Source organism: Callithrix jacchus, chromosome 3 (assembly GCF_049354715.1).
Source record: "Callithrix jacchus isolate 240 chromosome 3, calJac240_pri, whole genome shotgun sequence".
Classification (NCBI taxonomy): domain Eukaryota; kingdom Metazoa; phylum Chordata; class Mammalia; order Primates; family Cebidae; genus Callithrix; species Callithrix jacchus.
In genome coordinates, this window is record NC_133504.1 from 135,076,424 (window position 1) to 135,096,186 (window position 19,763).

At 33.8% G+C, this 19,763-nt stretch overlaps 1 protein-coding gene across 50 annotated transcripts in view; it reads right to left on the minus strand.

Annotated features, from left to right (window-relative positions):
• The window catches only part of ADGRL3 (adhesion G protein-coupled receptor L3), an 850,050-nt gene that overhangs the window by 78,241 nt on the left and 752,046 nt on the right, over window positions 1–19,763 (minus strand). For all 50 annotated transcript variants that reach the window (XM_078367177.1, XM_078367171.1, XM_078367163.1 and 47 more), the window contains 3 exons: window positions 15,740–15,960; window positions 3,293–3,359; window positions 1,408–1,499 (listed from right to left, as the gene is read on the minus strand). In XM_078367177.1, coding sequence (XP_078223303.1) covers window positions 1,408–1,499; window positions 3,293–3,359; window positions 15,740–15,960 — 380 coding nt within the window. The remainder of the gene's footprint in view (window positions 1–1,407; window positions 1,500–3,292; window positions 3,360–15,739; window positions 15,961–19,763) is intronic.

A 19,763-nucleotide genomic window follows, 5' to 3' on the forward strand; every position in this document is an offset into this window, starting at 1 on the left:
GTAGAAAGATGGAAAATGGGTGACATAAATGCTATCTGAAGTAGTTCAAGGAGAATGTCAGTAGCACAGAAAAGTCACAGGTTACCTCATGAAACTTCTGAAAATACATTCATTTAAATAAAAGCACTTAACAAATAGAACACTACCATAGGCAAATTACATAAAAATGAAATTTAACATATTGTATTTTAATAACTAATATGCATCTAAATATTACTATCTCTCTTTCTAAAATATCATACACTCCAAAGAAACAAGATATTATTTTTGGTATATCAAGGAGTGCAACTCTTTTTCTTTTCAAGAAATGTAAATTACCTACTTTGTTTTTGCCTATATAAACACCTACTATTGTTGAAAAAAAAAATGTGAATATTTTCATATGGTTGCATGGCAGGACTTTCTGAGCATACAAAAGTGGAACTTGAGTGAAAAAACAAACTTTCAAAGTTGTAAGATGATTAAATAGAGAAAGACTTCTGGAGAGATTTAGCTTTAGCTCCCAGAAGGTTAAGTGTTAGTATTTCAAAGGGATGTAAAATTTAGAGACATATTTTTATATGACAAAATATCTGTTTACATTAGGAAGGTTTCTTTATCTCTCTCAGAAGGAGAGGGCAGCTGTGTAACAGCTCCTATATAAATGCTCAGATTCATAAATCTGGAGTTCCTCTTCTGTGATGTAAAATCCCCCTTTTGGTACTTGTGGGTCCAATCATCTGGCTCTCATCACATTGCTCTGGATGAGGAGATGGAGTGTGAGGAAGTAATGTGGTAATTGCTCTGAGAAAGAATAATCTGGCTGGGCATGGTGGCTCAGGCCTATAATCCCGGACCTTTGGGAGGCCAAGGCAGGCAGATCACCTGAGGTCGGGGGTTCGAGACCAGCTTGGCCAACATGGTGAAACCCTGTCTCTACTAAAAATGCAAAAAATAAGCCAGGTGTGATGGTAGGTGCATGTGGTCCTAGCTACTCTGGAGGCTGAGGCAGGAGAATCGCTAGTACCGGGAGGTGGAGTTTGCAGTGAACCAAGTTTGCACCATTGCATCCAGCCTGGGTAACAAGAGCAAAACTCTGTCGCAAAAAAATAAAATAAAATAAAAATAATAATCTGTCCTAAATAGAAACATTGTGTTTGTTTTTGGGACAAAATGAATATATATATTTAAAATTAACATGTTCTAAATAAGAATTTAGGAGAAAGAGTATCTTTGAAAACAGAAATTTATTATATTTATGTTCAGGCAGATCAAGTCACTTTGATGGTCAATCAATAATCTTATTCAGCAAAGATAATATATGCCTATTTTTTATCATTTTGTCATAAGATTTTGACATAAAAGAAAGGATAGTTTGGAGTATAAATATAAGACAACCTATAGAAAACAAAAATAAAAATCACTTACTTGATATTATCAAGACAGCCTGATTCAGGTTTCAGTATAGCAGTATGATGAAACATTTTATATAAAGCAATCCCAAGGAAGATTACATTAAGCTGGAATGCAAAAGGTAGTGTTATGTAGCATAACTGGAGTAGAAAAAAAACAAAAACAAAATCTATTCTCTCTAACAGATGAGATGTTCTGGGAAATTAGGTCTCACTACACTCTTAAAGGAATTGGATCAGAGATGACTGCCTAGCGTTTTAGTAAAGGCAAGAAGCCAGTTTTGGGAATTGGGATACCACTGAGTTACAAAGCACTGCTATGCCAAATCACACAAATACAAAGTCAGCATCAGCTGGAATGATGCTGTGGAAATTTTGAAACAATTCAAAGCCTAGTTTATGTCAAAACAAAAACAATACGTTTTTAAGATGTGTTACTATTTCTACACTCTGAATGTTTGTCTGAATTTATTGTTTAGTGATACTTTTTCAAATACTATATTAAAAAATACAAATACTAAAATCAATATATTTTTGTGTAGCTGGCTCAAAAGGATTATAAAATGTTGGCTAAATTCTGATGCTATAATAAACTAGGACTAAAGTAAGACAAATCCCCAATGTTATTGTCATATCACTGGAAACAGAGAAAGTATAAAATTTAAAACAACAGAAATAAAGTTCTCATGTAAACTTCATATATGACTCAAAACTAAACTGTATTTAACAAACCATGTAGTGAATTGCGCTTTACCACTTGATCAATTTATACATTCCACAACTTGGCAATAAAAGCCCTCCTGAAATTATTTCAAAAATACATGTTAGCAATACTATATCAATCATCCCCAAATCCAAAAGTCTACAAAGTGAGAGTTATTTAAAAAAAAAAAAAAATCCATTGGGTGGCCCCTAACATGAACGAAATCTAAATGGTGGGAAAACCTAATTTGAATTGACATAAGGCTGTCCATGGTCTTTCTACTACTTGCTCTTACCTTTCCTTTTTCCTTTTTTTTTTTTCTGGTGAAATATTGTCTTCAATTACAGAGTGCTCCCTAGTCACTGTGAGTATTGGTTGATATGTTTTGATTTTGGGTAACTGCCTATTCCTCACTAGGGATATTGTGTATTATGCAGTATATGTACCATATTATCTTTACAAAGTCTGAAAAATTTCTGATTCCAAAATACATCTTGTACCAAAGATTTCAGATAAGAAACTGTAGACCTATATTTATCCAAAGTCAAGAGGCTAACATTTTATTCACAAGAAGGAGAGAAATTTTTTTTTAAAATAACTATATAAACAATTATACTAACAGTTTAATCTAAATTAAGTTAAATAATTCATTTTTGAAACCAAAATATTAAGGATCTAAAAACAGAAAAGGAAATATGATTCCAGAATACATGTCTAATGAGATCGTGTCATTCTCAAGTAAAATTTTTTAAAGTTTCGCTTTTAAATTTTAAAGTTTTCAAGATTCATATAAAAAAAAAAAAGCTGATAGGAACAGTCGGGTGTTTTCCCATCTTTCTAATTTGTCAGTTTCCAATTCAAATTATTCAATAGAAAAATTATGGAAATACAGTACTTAGACTCACTACTGCTCAAATATCTATAGAACCAAATGGATTATGTTGGATGGGGCCCTTGAGTAGCTATTATATTGCATAAGTTTTTGCAAATGCATATTTTCTTATTCCAACAGTTTTGATTAACTATTTTACAACATAAAATAGACTATAATGAATGTTTAATTGCTTGAATTATGTAGGGTCAAATAAGTACATGCTTTCCCCAAATTAACCTCTGTAAATTAAAGATAGTCAGTACTGAGATAGTGAAAGTTTTATTTCTTGACCTGGGAAACACAGAGTTAATTAGGAATTCTTACCATAATTATCAAGGTTGCTGGTCCTATAAAACTCCAAATGAAGTAGGTGTCAAGTCGGAGCCAACATCTGCAATGAAACACAAGGGAGAGAAGGCATTCAAGGACTGGGTATGGGACATACATCAAGAGTGAGCGAGTGACAGAGAAGAATGTGAGCTGCAAAGCATTCCACTGGGAGACAGGAAATATTACATTTCTTGTTCATTTAAATGCTGAATTATGTGCCCAATTTCTGACAGCACTATTGATGGAGTAAGATAATTACCCCTGGAGGAAGCAGGAAAAAATGGCACTGGGCCTATTTGCTAAGGCCTTTTGTGTCTGTCATAGAAACTTAAAAAAAAGAGAGAAAGAAAGAAAGAAAGAAAAAGCTATACACATAGCCATTAAATCGAGTAGCTTTAAGCTATCCTTTTCTCTCCAATTATGGTGCTACATAACCTGTCTATCAGCTGTCGGGCAAAGTGACATTTTCCTGTCAAGAAGATCTGAGGAAATGCAGTACAAAGAAGAAATAAATTTGGTATCAGAAGATTGAAGTTTAATTAGGTTGGGCAGCCAACCTTTGAGATTTCTGGAGTCTTAAAAAGTGCATTGTTACTGCTCATATTTCTGGGGTTGCAAATGATCCTTAGCATCCCATGAAGCTGATTCATGACCCAAAAGTAAATTATTAATCACTTAATTTCAGCTACATTTAATACTCCCCCAATTCTTAAAACCTCTGGGAAATTCCACTTTCATTCTTCAGGATGACAGGAAGACAAAATGGAAGTGACTAGTTATAAGAAAGATTAATGTAAATTTTGAACAAATTATATTTGATGTTAAAAATAATATATTGAATTATTTGCCATTTTTCCAGATATGAGGCACAATCAAGAAGAAAATATCTCCAGTGGTAAATATTCAAGACTGGTTTGCTATATAATAAAAATGTGCAAATCCTAACAACTCAAATATTTCTGTGATTATAAAACTTAGTAATAATGGAATAACAGAAAAACTATTAAGAAGGGAAATTATAAATGCCTATCAAAAAATGAATGAATAAATACAATATTTTCTATTCCTTAGATGAAATGTTACAAAATAGTTAAAAAGGAGGAAGTAGATCTACATATGTCAATAAGATAAATAAAAAAAACAAAGTTGGATGGTGGGCGTGGTGTTTCATATCTGTAATTCCAGCATTTTGGGAGGCCATGGCAGGCAGTTCACTGGAGCCCAGGAGTCTGAGACCAGCCTAGGCAACATGGTGAAACCCTGTCTCTGCAAAAAATAGCTGGGCATGGTAGTGTGTCCCTGTAGTCCCACCTCTCAGAAGGCTGAGGTGGAAGGATCACCTGAACCCGGGTAGTTGAGGCTGCAGTGAGCTAAAATCACACCCAGGCTGGAATGTAGGTGTCTCACACTGCATTCCAGCCTGGGTGACAGAGTTAGACCATGTCTCAAAAAAAAAAAAAATGGAGTAAAAAAGTAAGGTAAAGAATCTAAACTATATCAAATGTATATATAATAGCTTATATATACATATATATGTTAAACATACACACCACAGACATTAAAAACTACACACAATGTATTTTTGATGGAGATATTACATATATATATATAATATCTCCATCAAAACATATATATATAAAACATATATATATAAAACACATATAAAACATATACATACATATATATTATATATAACATATAATTATATATATATATATATATGTATATGTTATTTAATGAAAAGAAAAAAAAAACACCAAACTCATGTTAGTGGTTTTCTCCCACATAAGAGTAGAGAGCACCTAGAAGTGGACCCAGTGGGCTTTAGCCATATGTTTTAGGTTAGTAATTACTGACAGCAAATACACTAAAATACTAACAGTTTTAGCATCTGAGTGGTGGAGTCAATGATGTTAATTATGGTTTTTGGCTTCCTTTACTTTGCTATAACTTAAAACTTATTTTAAGAGCTAGATTTTAAGCAAAAAAAGAAAAAAAAAGCCTTGAACCAAAACAAATTGCCAAAAAAAAAAGCTTATTTTAAAACAATGAATGAAGAGGGTGAGCACAGCGGCTCACCCCTGTTATCCCAACACTTTGGGAGTCCAAGGCAGGAGGATCACTTGAGTCCAGTTGAGACCAGTCTGGGAAATAAAGCCAGACCTCATCTCTACAAAAAAATAATAATAATTTAGCCGGGGATGGTGATGCATGCCTATGGTCCCAGCTACTCGGGAGGCTAAAGTGGAAGGATGGTTTGAGTCCAGGAGGCCTAGGCTGTGGTGAATCATGAACCAGGCACCGTACTCCAGCCTGAGCAACAGAGCAAGACTCTGTCTCAAACAAAACCAAAACCAAAACCAAAAACGAAGTCTGGCCTTCTTCTATTAAGTTAACCACATGTAAACTCATTTCAGTAGAAGTACAATAGGCACTCTAACAAGAAACTAACTGCAAGTTCCTATTTTTTATGTAGACAAGGTAACTTCTATATTCAAAGTAAACACAATAATCCTGTTTGAAAAAATGCTATTAGTGAAGCAATCAATGCTTAGTTAAAAACTATTGGTTTGTCTGGATAATTAGTTACCCTTTTATTGTGGTGGTGGTGGTCAAAAAACTTGATCATAGGAAATAGAAGTGTGGTGCCAAATATGAGCAGAAACAAACCAGAGAATTCAAGGTTGAAATATGAACATAGTCTTCATTCTGACCATAGGGTATCTTGTTACTACCCTAATAAAAGAGAGAGTGTGCATACGTGTGCATGAGAGACAGTGAAAGAGAGAAAGAGAGAAAAGAAACTCTTGGGAAAGGAAGATTTTCATGGGTCTTTCTGGGTTCCAAACAAAGATTGTATTTTCCCTCAGGGTAAAAACAAAGAAGGAGCCTGGGTACATGGCTCATGCCTGTAATCCCAGCACTTTGGGAGGCCGAGGCATGCAGATCACTTGAGGTCAGGAGTTCAAGACCGGTCTCCATGTCCAACTTGGTGAAACCCCATCTCTACTAAAAATATAAAAATTAGTTGGGCATGATGGTGTGTGTCTGCAATCCTAGCTACTGGGAGGTTGCAGTGAGCCGAGATAGTACCATCACACTCCAGATCAGGCGAGGGAATGAGACTTTGTCTCAAAACAAAACAAAAAAAAAAACAGTGAAGAACAAAACCAAAACTGGACATTTTCCCAGTTTAGATGAGACAAATACACACACACACACACACACACACACACACACACACACACACAATTGTAGCTCATGAATGCTGCTGAAATTACAGCAACATGATATAATAATAACAATACATTTAAGAAGGACTGCTAATAATGCAGTTCTTGTTATTTTGTAGGTCAAATAAGTTTTTGAAAGCTAATCTGAGAACTAAAACACATTTTCAGAAAAATTTTTAATAGGAAAATGTGCTCCACAATCTTCTATAGAAGATTATTTTACAAGTTAAGAAATCTTAAATAAATACCTTTAATTATATTATTAATGGTTGTCTTGGACCAAGAGAATTTAAAAATTTTAAATAATCTCACCAAATGCTTTGTTAAAATAAAAAAGTATCATTAAATTATAGCCTTGCAAACTTTGCTTTTTTGAAAATGGTCTCAGCTTAGCTAATGCTTTATTTGGAAATGTGCTTTTGGCGTAACAGTCTTTTCTAAATGTAAAAGGGCAACTCAAAATGATTATTTTTATTCATTAAGAAAAATTTTATATCTATTTGGTAGACTAGATTTACATTTCCTTTGGAATTGAACAGTGAAAGAGGCAATATAAAATACATAAAGTATACTTAGTAAATCATCCCTCCATGAGGGCCGCTGGGCCTGTACTCTCTTCTGGAAGGCTGTGTGGCAAGTATCCCTTTTCTAATTTGATTGCCATATGGCCACACCTGCTGTTGTTTCTGGCCACATGCTGGCTTTCTCAAAGCCTTCTGTGTTTCCTCCTCCTCCAATTAACTACCTTAACAATTTGCATGACTCCTGTCCCAGTTCCCCGTGCCTATGTTAAAAAATTTCACTCAGGCTTTAAGGTGGAGAAGAATATTACGTGGGATCTATATATACATGCCTGGGCACGGATATCCTACCTCAGAGTTTTTCTTTTTTAAGTCTGGCCATTCAACGACATTTAGATACAATGTAAAAACCCTGGTTGAGATGAGACAAAGCTAGAAGAACGATTTATCATGCTAAACACACTGAAGTCCAGCTTGTGAATGGTAAGAGAGACCCACTATTGAAGAATGCAATTTATCTGAAAATTGCCTTTATCTGCCAAGCAACATTTAATTTGTGAAATTAGTAATTTGGATTGGCCATTCACATTTAATTTTTAAGAAATGACCATTTTTTAAATAAATTAAATTGAATCATATATATATATATAATCTATACATTATGTTTATAAAAGTGATGTAACAAAAGACAGAACAGACTTGAGAAAGCAAGCCCATTCTGACCACACTCACGTTTATTTCACTCATGCTTATTTGAGGCAATAGTAAAAACCTTTTATATTAGCTATGTTTTATAATTCAAAGAAACGCTTGTCATTTCCACAAAACTTGACCTCTTGTTCATTTATCTAATACAAATATGTTACTAAAATTCATTTTGTAGTGTAGTTTTTTTCAAATAGTAAAAGTAACATATATTGCTAGATATATGATGAGGTCTTACTCATCATAGATTACACAAATTTATTGATCTCCGAACTCTAAAGAACTGGTGTTAACCGACAAGAGTAAATTGTCATTCTCCTTGTGAATTGTTCTATTTAAAAATATTAACCAAAGTTTTTTAGAGTAATGTAGATTAGCAATATGTTTGTTTCACTTTCCACAGGATGCTTAAATCAGAGACTAAATTATTCTTGATGAATACTAAATGTAACCAGTAAACAATCTTTGGCTACTATTAGATCATGAAATTCACAAGGCTTAATCATATCAAGTTGTTTATAAGAATTTTTTAATTATGCAATATCCTTTTCTCTGTAACATTTGCCTATATATGGGTGCGTGTGTATATATGCATATGTGTGTGTGTGTGTGTGTGTGTATAGGCAAACTTATATATATATATACTTATATATATATAGATTTATGTGTGTGTATATGTATACATTTGTGTACATACATATGTATGTATGTATATATGTATATATATACATATACATATATACATACACACACATATATACATACACACGCATATATAGGTAAATGTATATATAAACACACACACACATATAGCAAGATTGAGAGAATAAGAAAGGAATAAAGAGAAACTGAGCAAAAAAGAAGGGGAAGATGGGAAAAAGGAAATAGGTATACACTCCAAGTATAATAAATCTAGGTCTCAGCTTATTGCATAATATGATTGTTAGGAATTCTTTTTTTTTTTTTTTTTTGAGACAGAGTTTCGCTCTTGTTACCCAGGCTGGAGTGCAATGATGCAATCTCGGCTCACCACAACCTCCGTCCCCTGGGTTCAGGCAATTCTCCTGCCTCAGCCTCCTGAGTAGCTGGGATTACAGGCACGCGCCACCGTGCCCAGCTAATTTTTTTGTAATTTTTAGTAGAGACGGGGTTTCACCACGTTGACCAGGATGGTCTCGATCTGTTGACCTCTTGATCCACCCGCCTCGGCCTCCCAAAGTGCTGGGATTACAGGCTTGAGCCACCGTGCCCGGCCTGTTAGGAATTCTTTAACGCCATTTTCATCACAGCACGTTCATACATCTAATGTTGAAATACTTTGTAAGCAAGTGCATAAATTATTTTAAAAAGCTTGGTGGAGAGGAATGGAATGCAGTCAGTGGTGGTCAAGACTAGCATTTGAGGTTCTGCTACAGTTGTGGATCTTAGAATTAAACACTACCTCTAATATATCCAAAGTAGAGTGTGCTTGCTGTCTTTATTTCCTGAACAGGTTATATTTTTAAAAAGAGTTTCATTATTTTTTTGAGCAAAATGGATCCTTCATTCTATGATAGACTATAAAGATAAGAATTATAACTATCTATTATAATTCATTAATACTAATAAATGTTGAGCAATTGCCATGTTCTTATCTTAGTAGAAGGTGATATCATAAGAACTGTGTACAAGAAACCACTGTGACACAAGTTTACCTATACAACAAACCTTCACATGTACCCCTGAACCTGAAAGTAAAAAGAAAAAAAAGACTTGTAATCACTACTCTAGTAAATGGATGCTTTTTAATACATTCTATTTTATAATTAAAAACAATGTTGCTGATCATGTTTATATTTCTTCATTTGTATCAGCCAAATAATAGTAACAGTAATAATAAAATTTCTAATTTAATAAATACTTATCTATGCTAGACACTTTACATATATGCATACTTCTTATATACATACACTTTATGTATATAAATACTCTGATGCATAAGTGTGTATACACACACACATACATACACACACACACAGTTTCAAACATCAGAATATTCGTGCGAGGTATTTACAATAACTCCTACTTTATGAATGTGGGAGTTAAGAATGTGATATTCAGGTAAACTACCCACAGCCACATAGATAAGTAGTTGAGACTAAATTTTATTCTAGTCTACCTGACTCCAAACTTTCTGTGGCTATTAGATGTTTCTCTAAAGAATAAAGACATAAGTTATAAAACAACTAATTGATAATCATAAATTCTTAATAAGTACGTGAGAAATTTATATGCTGTAAATAATGCACAGATTATGAAAACAGGTCTCAAGCCAAAATATCAAATATTTCTAAATATAAAGTCATCTTGATGTTAATGAAGCTCTTAGTATTATTAAACAGCTTCATCACTACAATATAACTTATATATCATAAATCATTTAACAGTGTATAACTCCAAGGTTTTTAGTATATTTAAGAAATGTGAACCAATCACCATAATTTAATTTTATATTTTCTTTTCACCAAAATGAAACTCTGTACCCACCAAAAGTCACTCTTCATTGTCCACCCCTCACTGCCCTGCAATGACCCATCCATACTCTCCCCAGTCTTAGCAACCACTATATTTTCTGTCTTTAAAGATTTGCCTATTCTGGACATTTTATATAAATAGCAACATATAATATATAGTCTTTTAGAACTGGCCAAACTATAGTCAAACACATCTGGTGATAATATTACAGTAAGGTTGATGCTTCATATCAATTAAATATTATAAGAACATTTTATAACGTCATATAATAATTGCTTAGAAAAACACTCCTTAGGTGAAAATATGATTTTCTATGAGTTTGAAATTCTTAGAAACGGTGAACAAAATAAGTAAATCTATGCATATAACTTCAGATACCATCAAGCTCAATGTTCCTTAAAGAATCTCTTTCTTGAACAATACTCTAATCTGATACTTAAAAAAAAATTATAATCACTTTTCTACCTACATGATTATGCTGGTTAGATAACGAAGTGAAAATAAGGAAATCTGGGATCTTTTAGCTAGCAGAGGAGCGACTACTCCTTTTAGAGATGCTCTTAAGATAGTGAGCTAGGAAGACAAATGTAAAATTTAATGGATAATTTACAACAATTTTCAGATCGTAAAATTTGATTTCAATTATTTTTAATGGCTTGGCTATTCTTCTAGTACTCAAGAATGTTCTGATCGATTATAAATGTTCATGACTTCATCCACACATTTAGAAACTCCTCATCAATTTTTTAGCCCAGATTTTCTCTCCTAGACAATTCTCTGGGCTTTACGCCTTCCCAGTGTCCTCTCTCCCTTCTCTTGGTACCCACTTCTATTTTCTTCTTCCAGTCCACTCATGATGGTACTGCTTTTTCAACTGCATACATGAGATTGAGTGAAAAATGCTATAAAATATCAATGTAATATTTTTCTTTAAATAAAAATTTACTCTTCAGTTTTCATGTTTTGATAATATTGCAATAATTAAAGTTTAAATGAAGTGATTAGTTTCAGGTCATAAAACCAAAGTATTTAGCACTGAATTTCCAAATGTGTCCTGTCTGAATTATTGTTAAGTCAGTGCCAGCCTTTGCTATAATTATCTTCTGACAGTTTCATATTGATGGCATCACTGAATACCCATATAAATAACAGTCGAAGAGACAAAGAAAGATATAAGGAAGAGGTAAATGAAAATGAATGCCAATTAACAGTGCAATTTATACCTGTGGTATATTAGCAGAAGGTTTTTTTTTTAAAGATTATTGGTTTTTTAAATGGATTTTTAAATATCTGATTATTTTAACCAAATGTTATTCTAAGAACATTCTTGAATATAAAGTCATTACAGATAAAAAGATTTTGTTACACAAATAATGGCTCTTTACAAGCACTGCAAATTGATGGCAAACTAAGCACCTTCTCTAAATCAAATTTTTGTGTGTGTTTTATACATAACAATAAATTCAGTAGCCCAATAACATTTCATAGAAAACATGAAAATCCATCAGCCAGGTGGAATATGATAGTTTTCTCCGTATCTATCAAAATAGCATTTATTTAACCTACAAAACAATTTTATCTCTGCTTTGATCTCCTACCATTAATATAATTATCTAAATTTTAGAACTGTAAGGTAATTTATATGAATTATTGTAATAGACACTCAGTGGTTTTAGTCTAGATGTATTCTAAGTAGGCAAGACTGAAGAATAAACACTTAAGACTCATGAAGTTCCACAAACAAGCAAAAAAGACTGCCAAGACATATACATTTTATTGTATTGAGCTTAAAAATAATTTAAAAAAATAGCTGACATGATTTCTCTGATTTCTGGCTAATTTCACTTTATTTTAGACTGTGGATTATATATTTTCATATTTTAAAAAAAGGCTATGTGGTTCATAGGAAGGTAACATTGCAAACAAACCTGAGATAGCAGAGGTGTGAATAAAAGAGGCACACGGTGAGTAAGGAGTAGGAAATGCCATATTAAATAAAATAAAAGCAATACACAACAGCAAGAGAAACTGGGACAAAGACATTCTCAGTGATAAGGAACAAAATACATAATTCTATATACGGAAATCCTTTGAGTTGAGTAAAAATTAATGGCTTATATTTTTCATTGCAATGTCTTGATTAAGTCCTGATGGAAGTAATTTGTTCACTTTAACTTCTCAAGTAAACCCCAATGGGTCAGTACTGGTTCTCATTTCAATACCTCTTCTTCAGTGGGCAAAATGGCACATATAGATGTTGAATTCCATGAATTCCCAAAAAGTAGAAGTCAAACACTTTTTACATGCATTCTGAAGGCTCTCTGTGGACAGTTTACTTAAAATGTACAAACAAGACACTAAAATGTTTTATGTCCACCTATGAAATAGTTGAAATAATAAAATTTTCCCTATCTTTTACTCTCTCTTTTCCATTTACCCCCCCCCTTTCCTCTATATCTGTTTTGCTTCTCTTTGTGTTGGAAAAAGTCATAATTGCAAAACTGAAGTATTATTAAGGCTTGTTTTAAATCACTGCCTGGGAAATAAATTAGCCCCTAGTCTCACGCAATAATAATGGAAGTAAATGAGAGCTTCCAGTTATGGTGCAGGAAATTAAAGTAATGATGGCCAAAGCTTAACAAAGTCACAAGAGACTACATATTATTGATTCTAAGAAAAGATAGATTTCTACTGTCCAAAAAATGACATCTGTCTCAAAATAAATGACTAAAACACAAACCAAACAAATTGAATGAGTTCGTTAACAGGAAAATTTCCAAATACCTAAGGAGAAATAAATTAATGTAAAATAAATGCGATTTAGAACTTCAGGAGATCAAAATGGAACTACTTAACAATATCTGAAATAGTATAAGGTCACAAATAACTACATTATCCAATTTCTTGGTATGAAATACATTGAGCAAAATGTAAAGTCCCGTGATCTAGGTGAAATGACTGCTAGGGAGTTTCGCTTTGTGTTGATGAAAATATTCTAAAATTAGACCTTAGCGATGAATGCATAATACCATGAACATCCTAAAAACAACTGAAGTGTATACTTTAAACTAGTGAGTTTTATGTTATATGTATATATCAAAGTTACTATTTTAAAAAACGAACCTATATCAACCTAACATCCCTCCCCTAAGAGATCTTTAGGGGCAATCTCAGATAATGTTTTTGTGCTAATCCTAGTCTATTTCAAAAATGTCACTGGAATGAACAGAAAAATCATAGACTTGATTATAATTCACAAAGGTAAGATTAAAAAATAATTGTTATTAATATATTTAGACAAATGGTTTTAAATAGCCTGTCACTATACTCAAAGACTTAATGGGAATAAGTCTCCTTTTAATTGTATTTTTGGTGCCTAAAATAGCATATTTCACATATGCTGTTTTAACTATGCTCCCAATAATTCTGGCCTCCTCTCCTTATTGTTCCCTTTTTATGAATCCTCACTTCTGAGAAGCAAGCTGTTTTATTGCCAGCATGTTCAGACGGCTGATTGCCGGTGGAAAGTCATGAAATTTGGCTTATTAACTTCTGTACAAATTGAAGTTACCTAACCTCATCTGAGCCTTCACTGCTGCTTGAAAATCTTTTTATTAATGTCTAATTGGCTCCTTAGCACATTTTCCATAGTGTTCATTCCAAAGCTTTTCAAATCTGTTCTCTTTAAGTGACCTCACCTATTCACTCAATAGAAATCAACATCTTTTACTTGATGGAAATTTTCCTCTGCTTCAAAATTTACCTTTCCTTCACACTTACCTAAAAAATGTGGGGTCATTTTACAATTTCCAAACAAACAAACAAACAAATCCTAGTTTATTGGAAATAACCTGACTTGGCTTATCTCACATCTGCTACCCACTAGCTCTATAACCACAGGCAATGCAATAAATTTATCTAGTATTTGATTTTCTCACCTGTAAAATTAGTGCCATGGACTTTGCAAATTCTAAGACCACTTTCAGTAATAAGACAAGATTTTTCTAATCCTGTGTTTAGTCTCCTGTCTTTCTATCCCCCAGGACTTTTCCCTTTCATTTGGCCCATCTATTCTATAAGGAATTTTCTCTCCACAAATCTCCTTGATTAATTTGATTCTTCTTACCCTAGATATGCTTAAGACTTCATCTTTAAAATCTTCCTTTATGATTATCACGTACGTTAATATTTTCACTGTTTCTCAATCAACTTACTTTCGGGTGTAAATAGCACTCTTACTACTGACTTATCTCTTCACACCTTCCAATTTGCCTTCTTATTCCAGTACTTTGCACAAATGGCTGTTGCACTATTTGGGAGGCTGAGGCAGAAGGATCACTTGAGCTCAGAAGTTCCAGCAGCCCAGGTAACACAGAGACCTCGCCTCTTAAAAAAATAGACTTGTTACAGAGGTCAAATGTTTTTTGTTTTTTTGTCTTTTTATAACTTAAACCAATTTTGACATAAAACACCACTGGTAGTTTTTTGTCCTTGTTTTGTTTTGCCTCTTAGAGATGAGGTTTCACTCTGTTATCCAGGCTGGAATAAGGTGGCATAATCACATCTCACTGTAATCTTGAAAGCCTGGGGTCAGGCGACTCCCCTGCCTCAGCATCCTAAGTAGCTTCACAGGCACGCACCACCGTGTCTGGTCACTGGTGGTGTTCTGAAACACCATCTTGACACTTTCTTCTTTCTTCCCTTGAATCTGAATCTCATGGTAATCTTTCTAAGTGTCTGTTTACCTCTTATTTTTTTCTCTTGGGGCTATGTTCTAAATATGATTATTCATCAGAGATCTATCTTGGTTTCCTTTCTAATCTTCTTCTAATAAAACTTGGATTTACTCTGGGGGTCTCAACTGTTATACATATGTAGATTAAAAATATATTTTTATCTGAACTTCATCCTAATATGCTGCACATATCCATGTATATGTCTTACCAATTTAAAGCTATGGTGAAAACAAAATTCATCACTCTACCTCAGTGCCTACCTAGAAAAAAGGGGGAAAACCCTGTTCTTATACTCTTTCTCTTGATGACATAAAAGGTTTTCCAGTGACTCGAACTGACTTGTCAGGAAGTAGAGAAGACACTAGTGTCAGGGGCAACACTGTCCTGTGCTAGCAGACTAGCAAACAGCTTTTCATGCAGCTAGTTCTTCCTTTGACAAACGTCTTAATTTTCTGAAGAAAAATAAAATTATGAAATCTTTGTAATCATCCAAGGTTTTGATGTAGATGTGGAAAAAGTATGCCGTTTTAAAACAGCATCATGGTAAGACTCAATGTATTTTTTTTTCTTTTTACATCATAACCAAAGTATTACCATGGACTGACATATACAGATTTGCTGCTCCAGTTCCTTCATTTATTGCTGTGAGGTAATATAAAGACTTTAGCTTCTAAGAAAATCCAACACTTTTATTTCACCTAGATTTAAAAAGAAAGAAAACAATAAACTTACACTTTATCTGTTCCATAACTCCTGTAGTCTACTGCAGCTGACACAGCCACAATGAGGGCAGGCATCCCATAGCCAACCAGATAAAAGTATTTCCTACGTGAATGTTCACTCTCAAAAACCTCCACCAGCATGATATAGAGCTGCACTCCCTCCAGAAACATCCAGGTGAAGGCGGCCAAGAAGAAAAAATGTAAGAGGGCAGCGAAAACAGCACAGGCAATCTAGGAAAAGGAACAAATGATTTAGTCAAATCTCTACCACATGGAATACTGGTCAACTGCCATAAAACCAGATTAAATATTTACCAAGACTGCATAACAACATGTCTGCAAAATAATAATCCAGGGAAGATTCTTAAAACACAGATATTAAAACTAATATACTTAAATATAACCTATCTTTGAAAACTGCCTTTAACATTAATAATGGCTTATGGATGACAGCATATCATTAGAATAAAAAAATATAATACTTAGGAAAAATTCTAATAAAAGCCTATGAATAATTATCCCTGAGATTAGCATAAAGATTTTAAAATAGATTTTAAGATTTTTTCCTCTTGGCCATAACCATGTGTTTGCTAACATACTAAGTTCTTCAACTGTCAATGAAAGAGAAACATTAGAACCAAGGGGAGAATTAAATAGTGTAATTAATTGCAGTATTTTAATATTTGATATTATTAGTAATTGTTTGTTTCATGATGATATTATTAATTATTTGTAATTGTTTGTTTATTTCTTCCCAAAACGATTTAAAGTGGTGTTGGAAAATTCATGGTGAACATGATTAAAAATGGATCTGGTTAAAATTACATGTTCCCAAACTGCTTTATTTCTCTGAATTTTTGTTATCATACTAAATATTGATTTAGACAACCTTGGTCAAAAAAGGCAGCCAGCTCTTATTTTTGTATATTTTCTAAACTATACAATTTTCAGCTGAGCAACTATCAATTCCTTACTCTCATGTCGATTCCTGAATTCTCATTTCTTTCAGTTCTTCTTCCTTATAGGAAGCCCTGACTAGCCCGGTGCAGTGACTCATGCCTGTAATCCCAGCACTTTGGGAGGTCGAGGCAAGGCAGATCAGGAGGTCAGGAGTTCGAGACAAGCCTGGCTAACATGGTGAAACCCCATTTCTACTAAAAATACAAAACATTAGCTGGGTGTGGTGGCAGGTGCTTGTAATTCCAGCTACTGGGGAGGCTGAGGCAGCAGAACCACTTGAACCTGGGAGGTGGAGCTTGCAGAAAGCCAAGACCAGGCCACAGCACTCCAGCCTGGGCAACAGACCTAGATTCCATCTTAAAAAAAAAAAAAAAAAAGGAAGCCCTGACTGAAATCTATAGCTTCTACTAGAAAAGGTCAACAAACTTATAGAAGTTACCAGAATAGTATGGATTCACTGATTAGTATGATCCCTATGAAATAAGACAAAAGGGCAGGTCAAATTTTAGGTTACAAACATGACATTGAAGGATAGAACAGGAAGTCCTACATCTGAGGAGCTAGAAAGAAAGCTGGCCCTAAACGCTATGTGGAGTGCAGAAAAGGACACCTTGCTAGGAAGGGGAGTGAAGGCAAGATTTGCTGAGCTGCACTCTACCCATGTTTTCATATCAATCATTGTTTTTTATATTACTTGTTAGAAATAAGTTTTGTGTGATATGCAATATTTGGCAAAGTTTTTTATATCATAAGTAACATCAGGAAACAAAAATAAGAATAAGGTTTCTAAATGAAAAGAAATCACACAGCATTTGAATCGCAAGCTAACAAGAGAACAAAATGATATATTCTTGGAAAATAACACAATTTTCCATTTCTTGCTTTTTAGAGTTAGAACTTCAACTATTAATTTTTGTTAAATAAGGCTTTACTTTCTTGGGGAAAGAAATGTGTACTTTGATTGCTTATTCATAGGTATGCATTTATGGGGAAAGCTGTCACATTAGTATATGATACCCAATTAAAAATATAATCACCATAATTGTACCCTTCACAGTCATTAATCATGAATGTGTAATCACAAACATGAATCCAACTGCATTTTTATTGTAAAGTACTCCATACATATGGACACATACTAGAAAACAGCATTAAGTGAACAAACTATTTATTATGCTCAAAGTCTTCTACAAAATGAAACTTTTATGCTCATTTGCAGTTTTATTCATAATAACAAACTTGTATCGTGAATAAATCTTAAGCAAACGGAAACTGCCTCCCAAAAATTGTAAGTGAGCATAAAGTCTGTGTAATATATTAAGGTATTATCTATTATTTATATTTTCTTCTTGGTTTTACTAACACTGGGCTAGTGCTGTTCATTTTTTTTTCCTTTCTTTCCCTTTTCCTCTTCCTCCTTTCCTTGATATAACTAAATGTAGGCTGCAATAACGTACTGGGTTGGCACTTAAAGACATGACCAGAAGTCACGCAAATATAAAGTGTCAAACAAAATTTGGGAAGAGTTTACATATACTAAAAACGATTTGCAGGTTGTACCATTTTCCAAAATACATGAATTGGAAAAACTCATTTTAGACATGCAGATTTTAATGTAATATCAGCTGATTTTAAGGATCTTATAAACTTTAAAACAGAACTCTATTTATTAGAAAAAATGTATTTTTTCATTTTCTAAATAATTTTACCAAGGTTTCCCCAATATTGAGCTCTGTGGTTAAAACAAAAGAAAAAAATAGTGATAATATATAGGTCCTTAGAAAGACAAGTTATGAAATAATTTTTGAGGAAATGTACATTTTATTTATTGGTAATGGGAACACAGAATGGTACAGCAACTTTGGAAGACAATTTGTCAGTTTTTCTAAAAACTAAATACACTCTTACCATGTGATACATAAATTGTGCTCCCTGGTTTTATCCTAAGGAGTTAAAAACATATGTCCACACAAAAACCTGCACACAAGTGTTCATAGCAGCTTTCTTCATAATTGACAAAAGCATAATTGACATCTTGGGAAGCAGCCAAGATGTTCTTCAGTAAATGAGTAGATCAGACAATGGTGGTACATCAGACAATGGAATATTATTTAACTCTAAAAATAAATAAGCTATCAAGTCACGAAAAAGCATGAAGGAAATTCAAATATATATATGACCATTTGAGAGAAGCCATGGCCAGGTGTGATGCCTCATGCCTGTAATCACAGCACTTTGTGAGGCTGAGATGGGCGAATCAGGTGAGTCCAGGATTTTGAGACCAGGATGAGCAACATGGCGAAACCCTGTCTCTATTAAAAATACAAAAAGTTAGCTGGGCAGGTGACACATGCTGCTCCAGGGGCTGTGGTAGGAGGATTGCTTGAGCCTGGGAGCTGGAGATTGCAGAGAGCCAAGATCATGACACTGTACTCCTGCCTGAGTGACAGAGTGAGACTAAAGAAAAAAGAAAGGAAGGAAGGAAGGAAGGAAGGAAGGAAGGAAGGAAGGAAGGAAGGAAGGAAGGAAGGAAAGAAGGAAAGAAGGAAAGAAGGAAAGAAAGAAAGAAAGAAAGAAAGAAAGAAAGAAAGAAAGAAGGAAAGGAAGGAAGGAAGGAAGGAGAGAAAGAGGGAAGGAAGGAAGGAAAGAAGGAAAGAAAGAGGGAAGAAGGGAGGGAGGGAAGGAAGGAAAGGAAGAAAGGAAGTCAGGCAAGAGAAAGAAAGCAAGAAAGAAAGGAAGGAAGGAACAAAAGAAATAAAGACAAGAAAGAGAGAGACAGAAAGAGAGAAATACCAATCTGAAAAGGCTACATACTATGTGATTCCAATTATATGACATTCTGGAAAGCCAAAACCATGGACATATTAAAAAAAAAAAAATAGTGGTTACCAGAGATTAGTGGGAAAGGAGGGATAAACAGAAGCGGCACAGATAATTTTCAGGCCAGTGAAAAAATTATAATCTAAGGATAGCTATGTGCCATTATACATTTGTTCAAACCTAGAGAATGTACAATACCTAGCGTGAAACCCAATGTACACTATGGAATGTGGGTGATAATGACGTGTCTATGT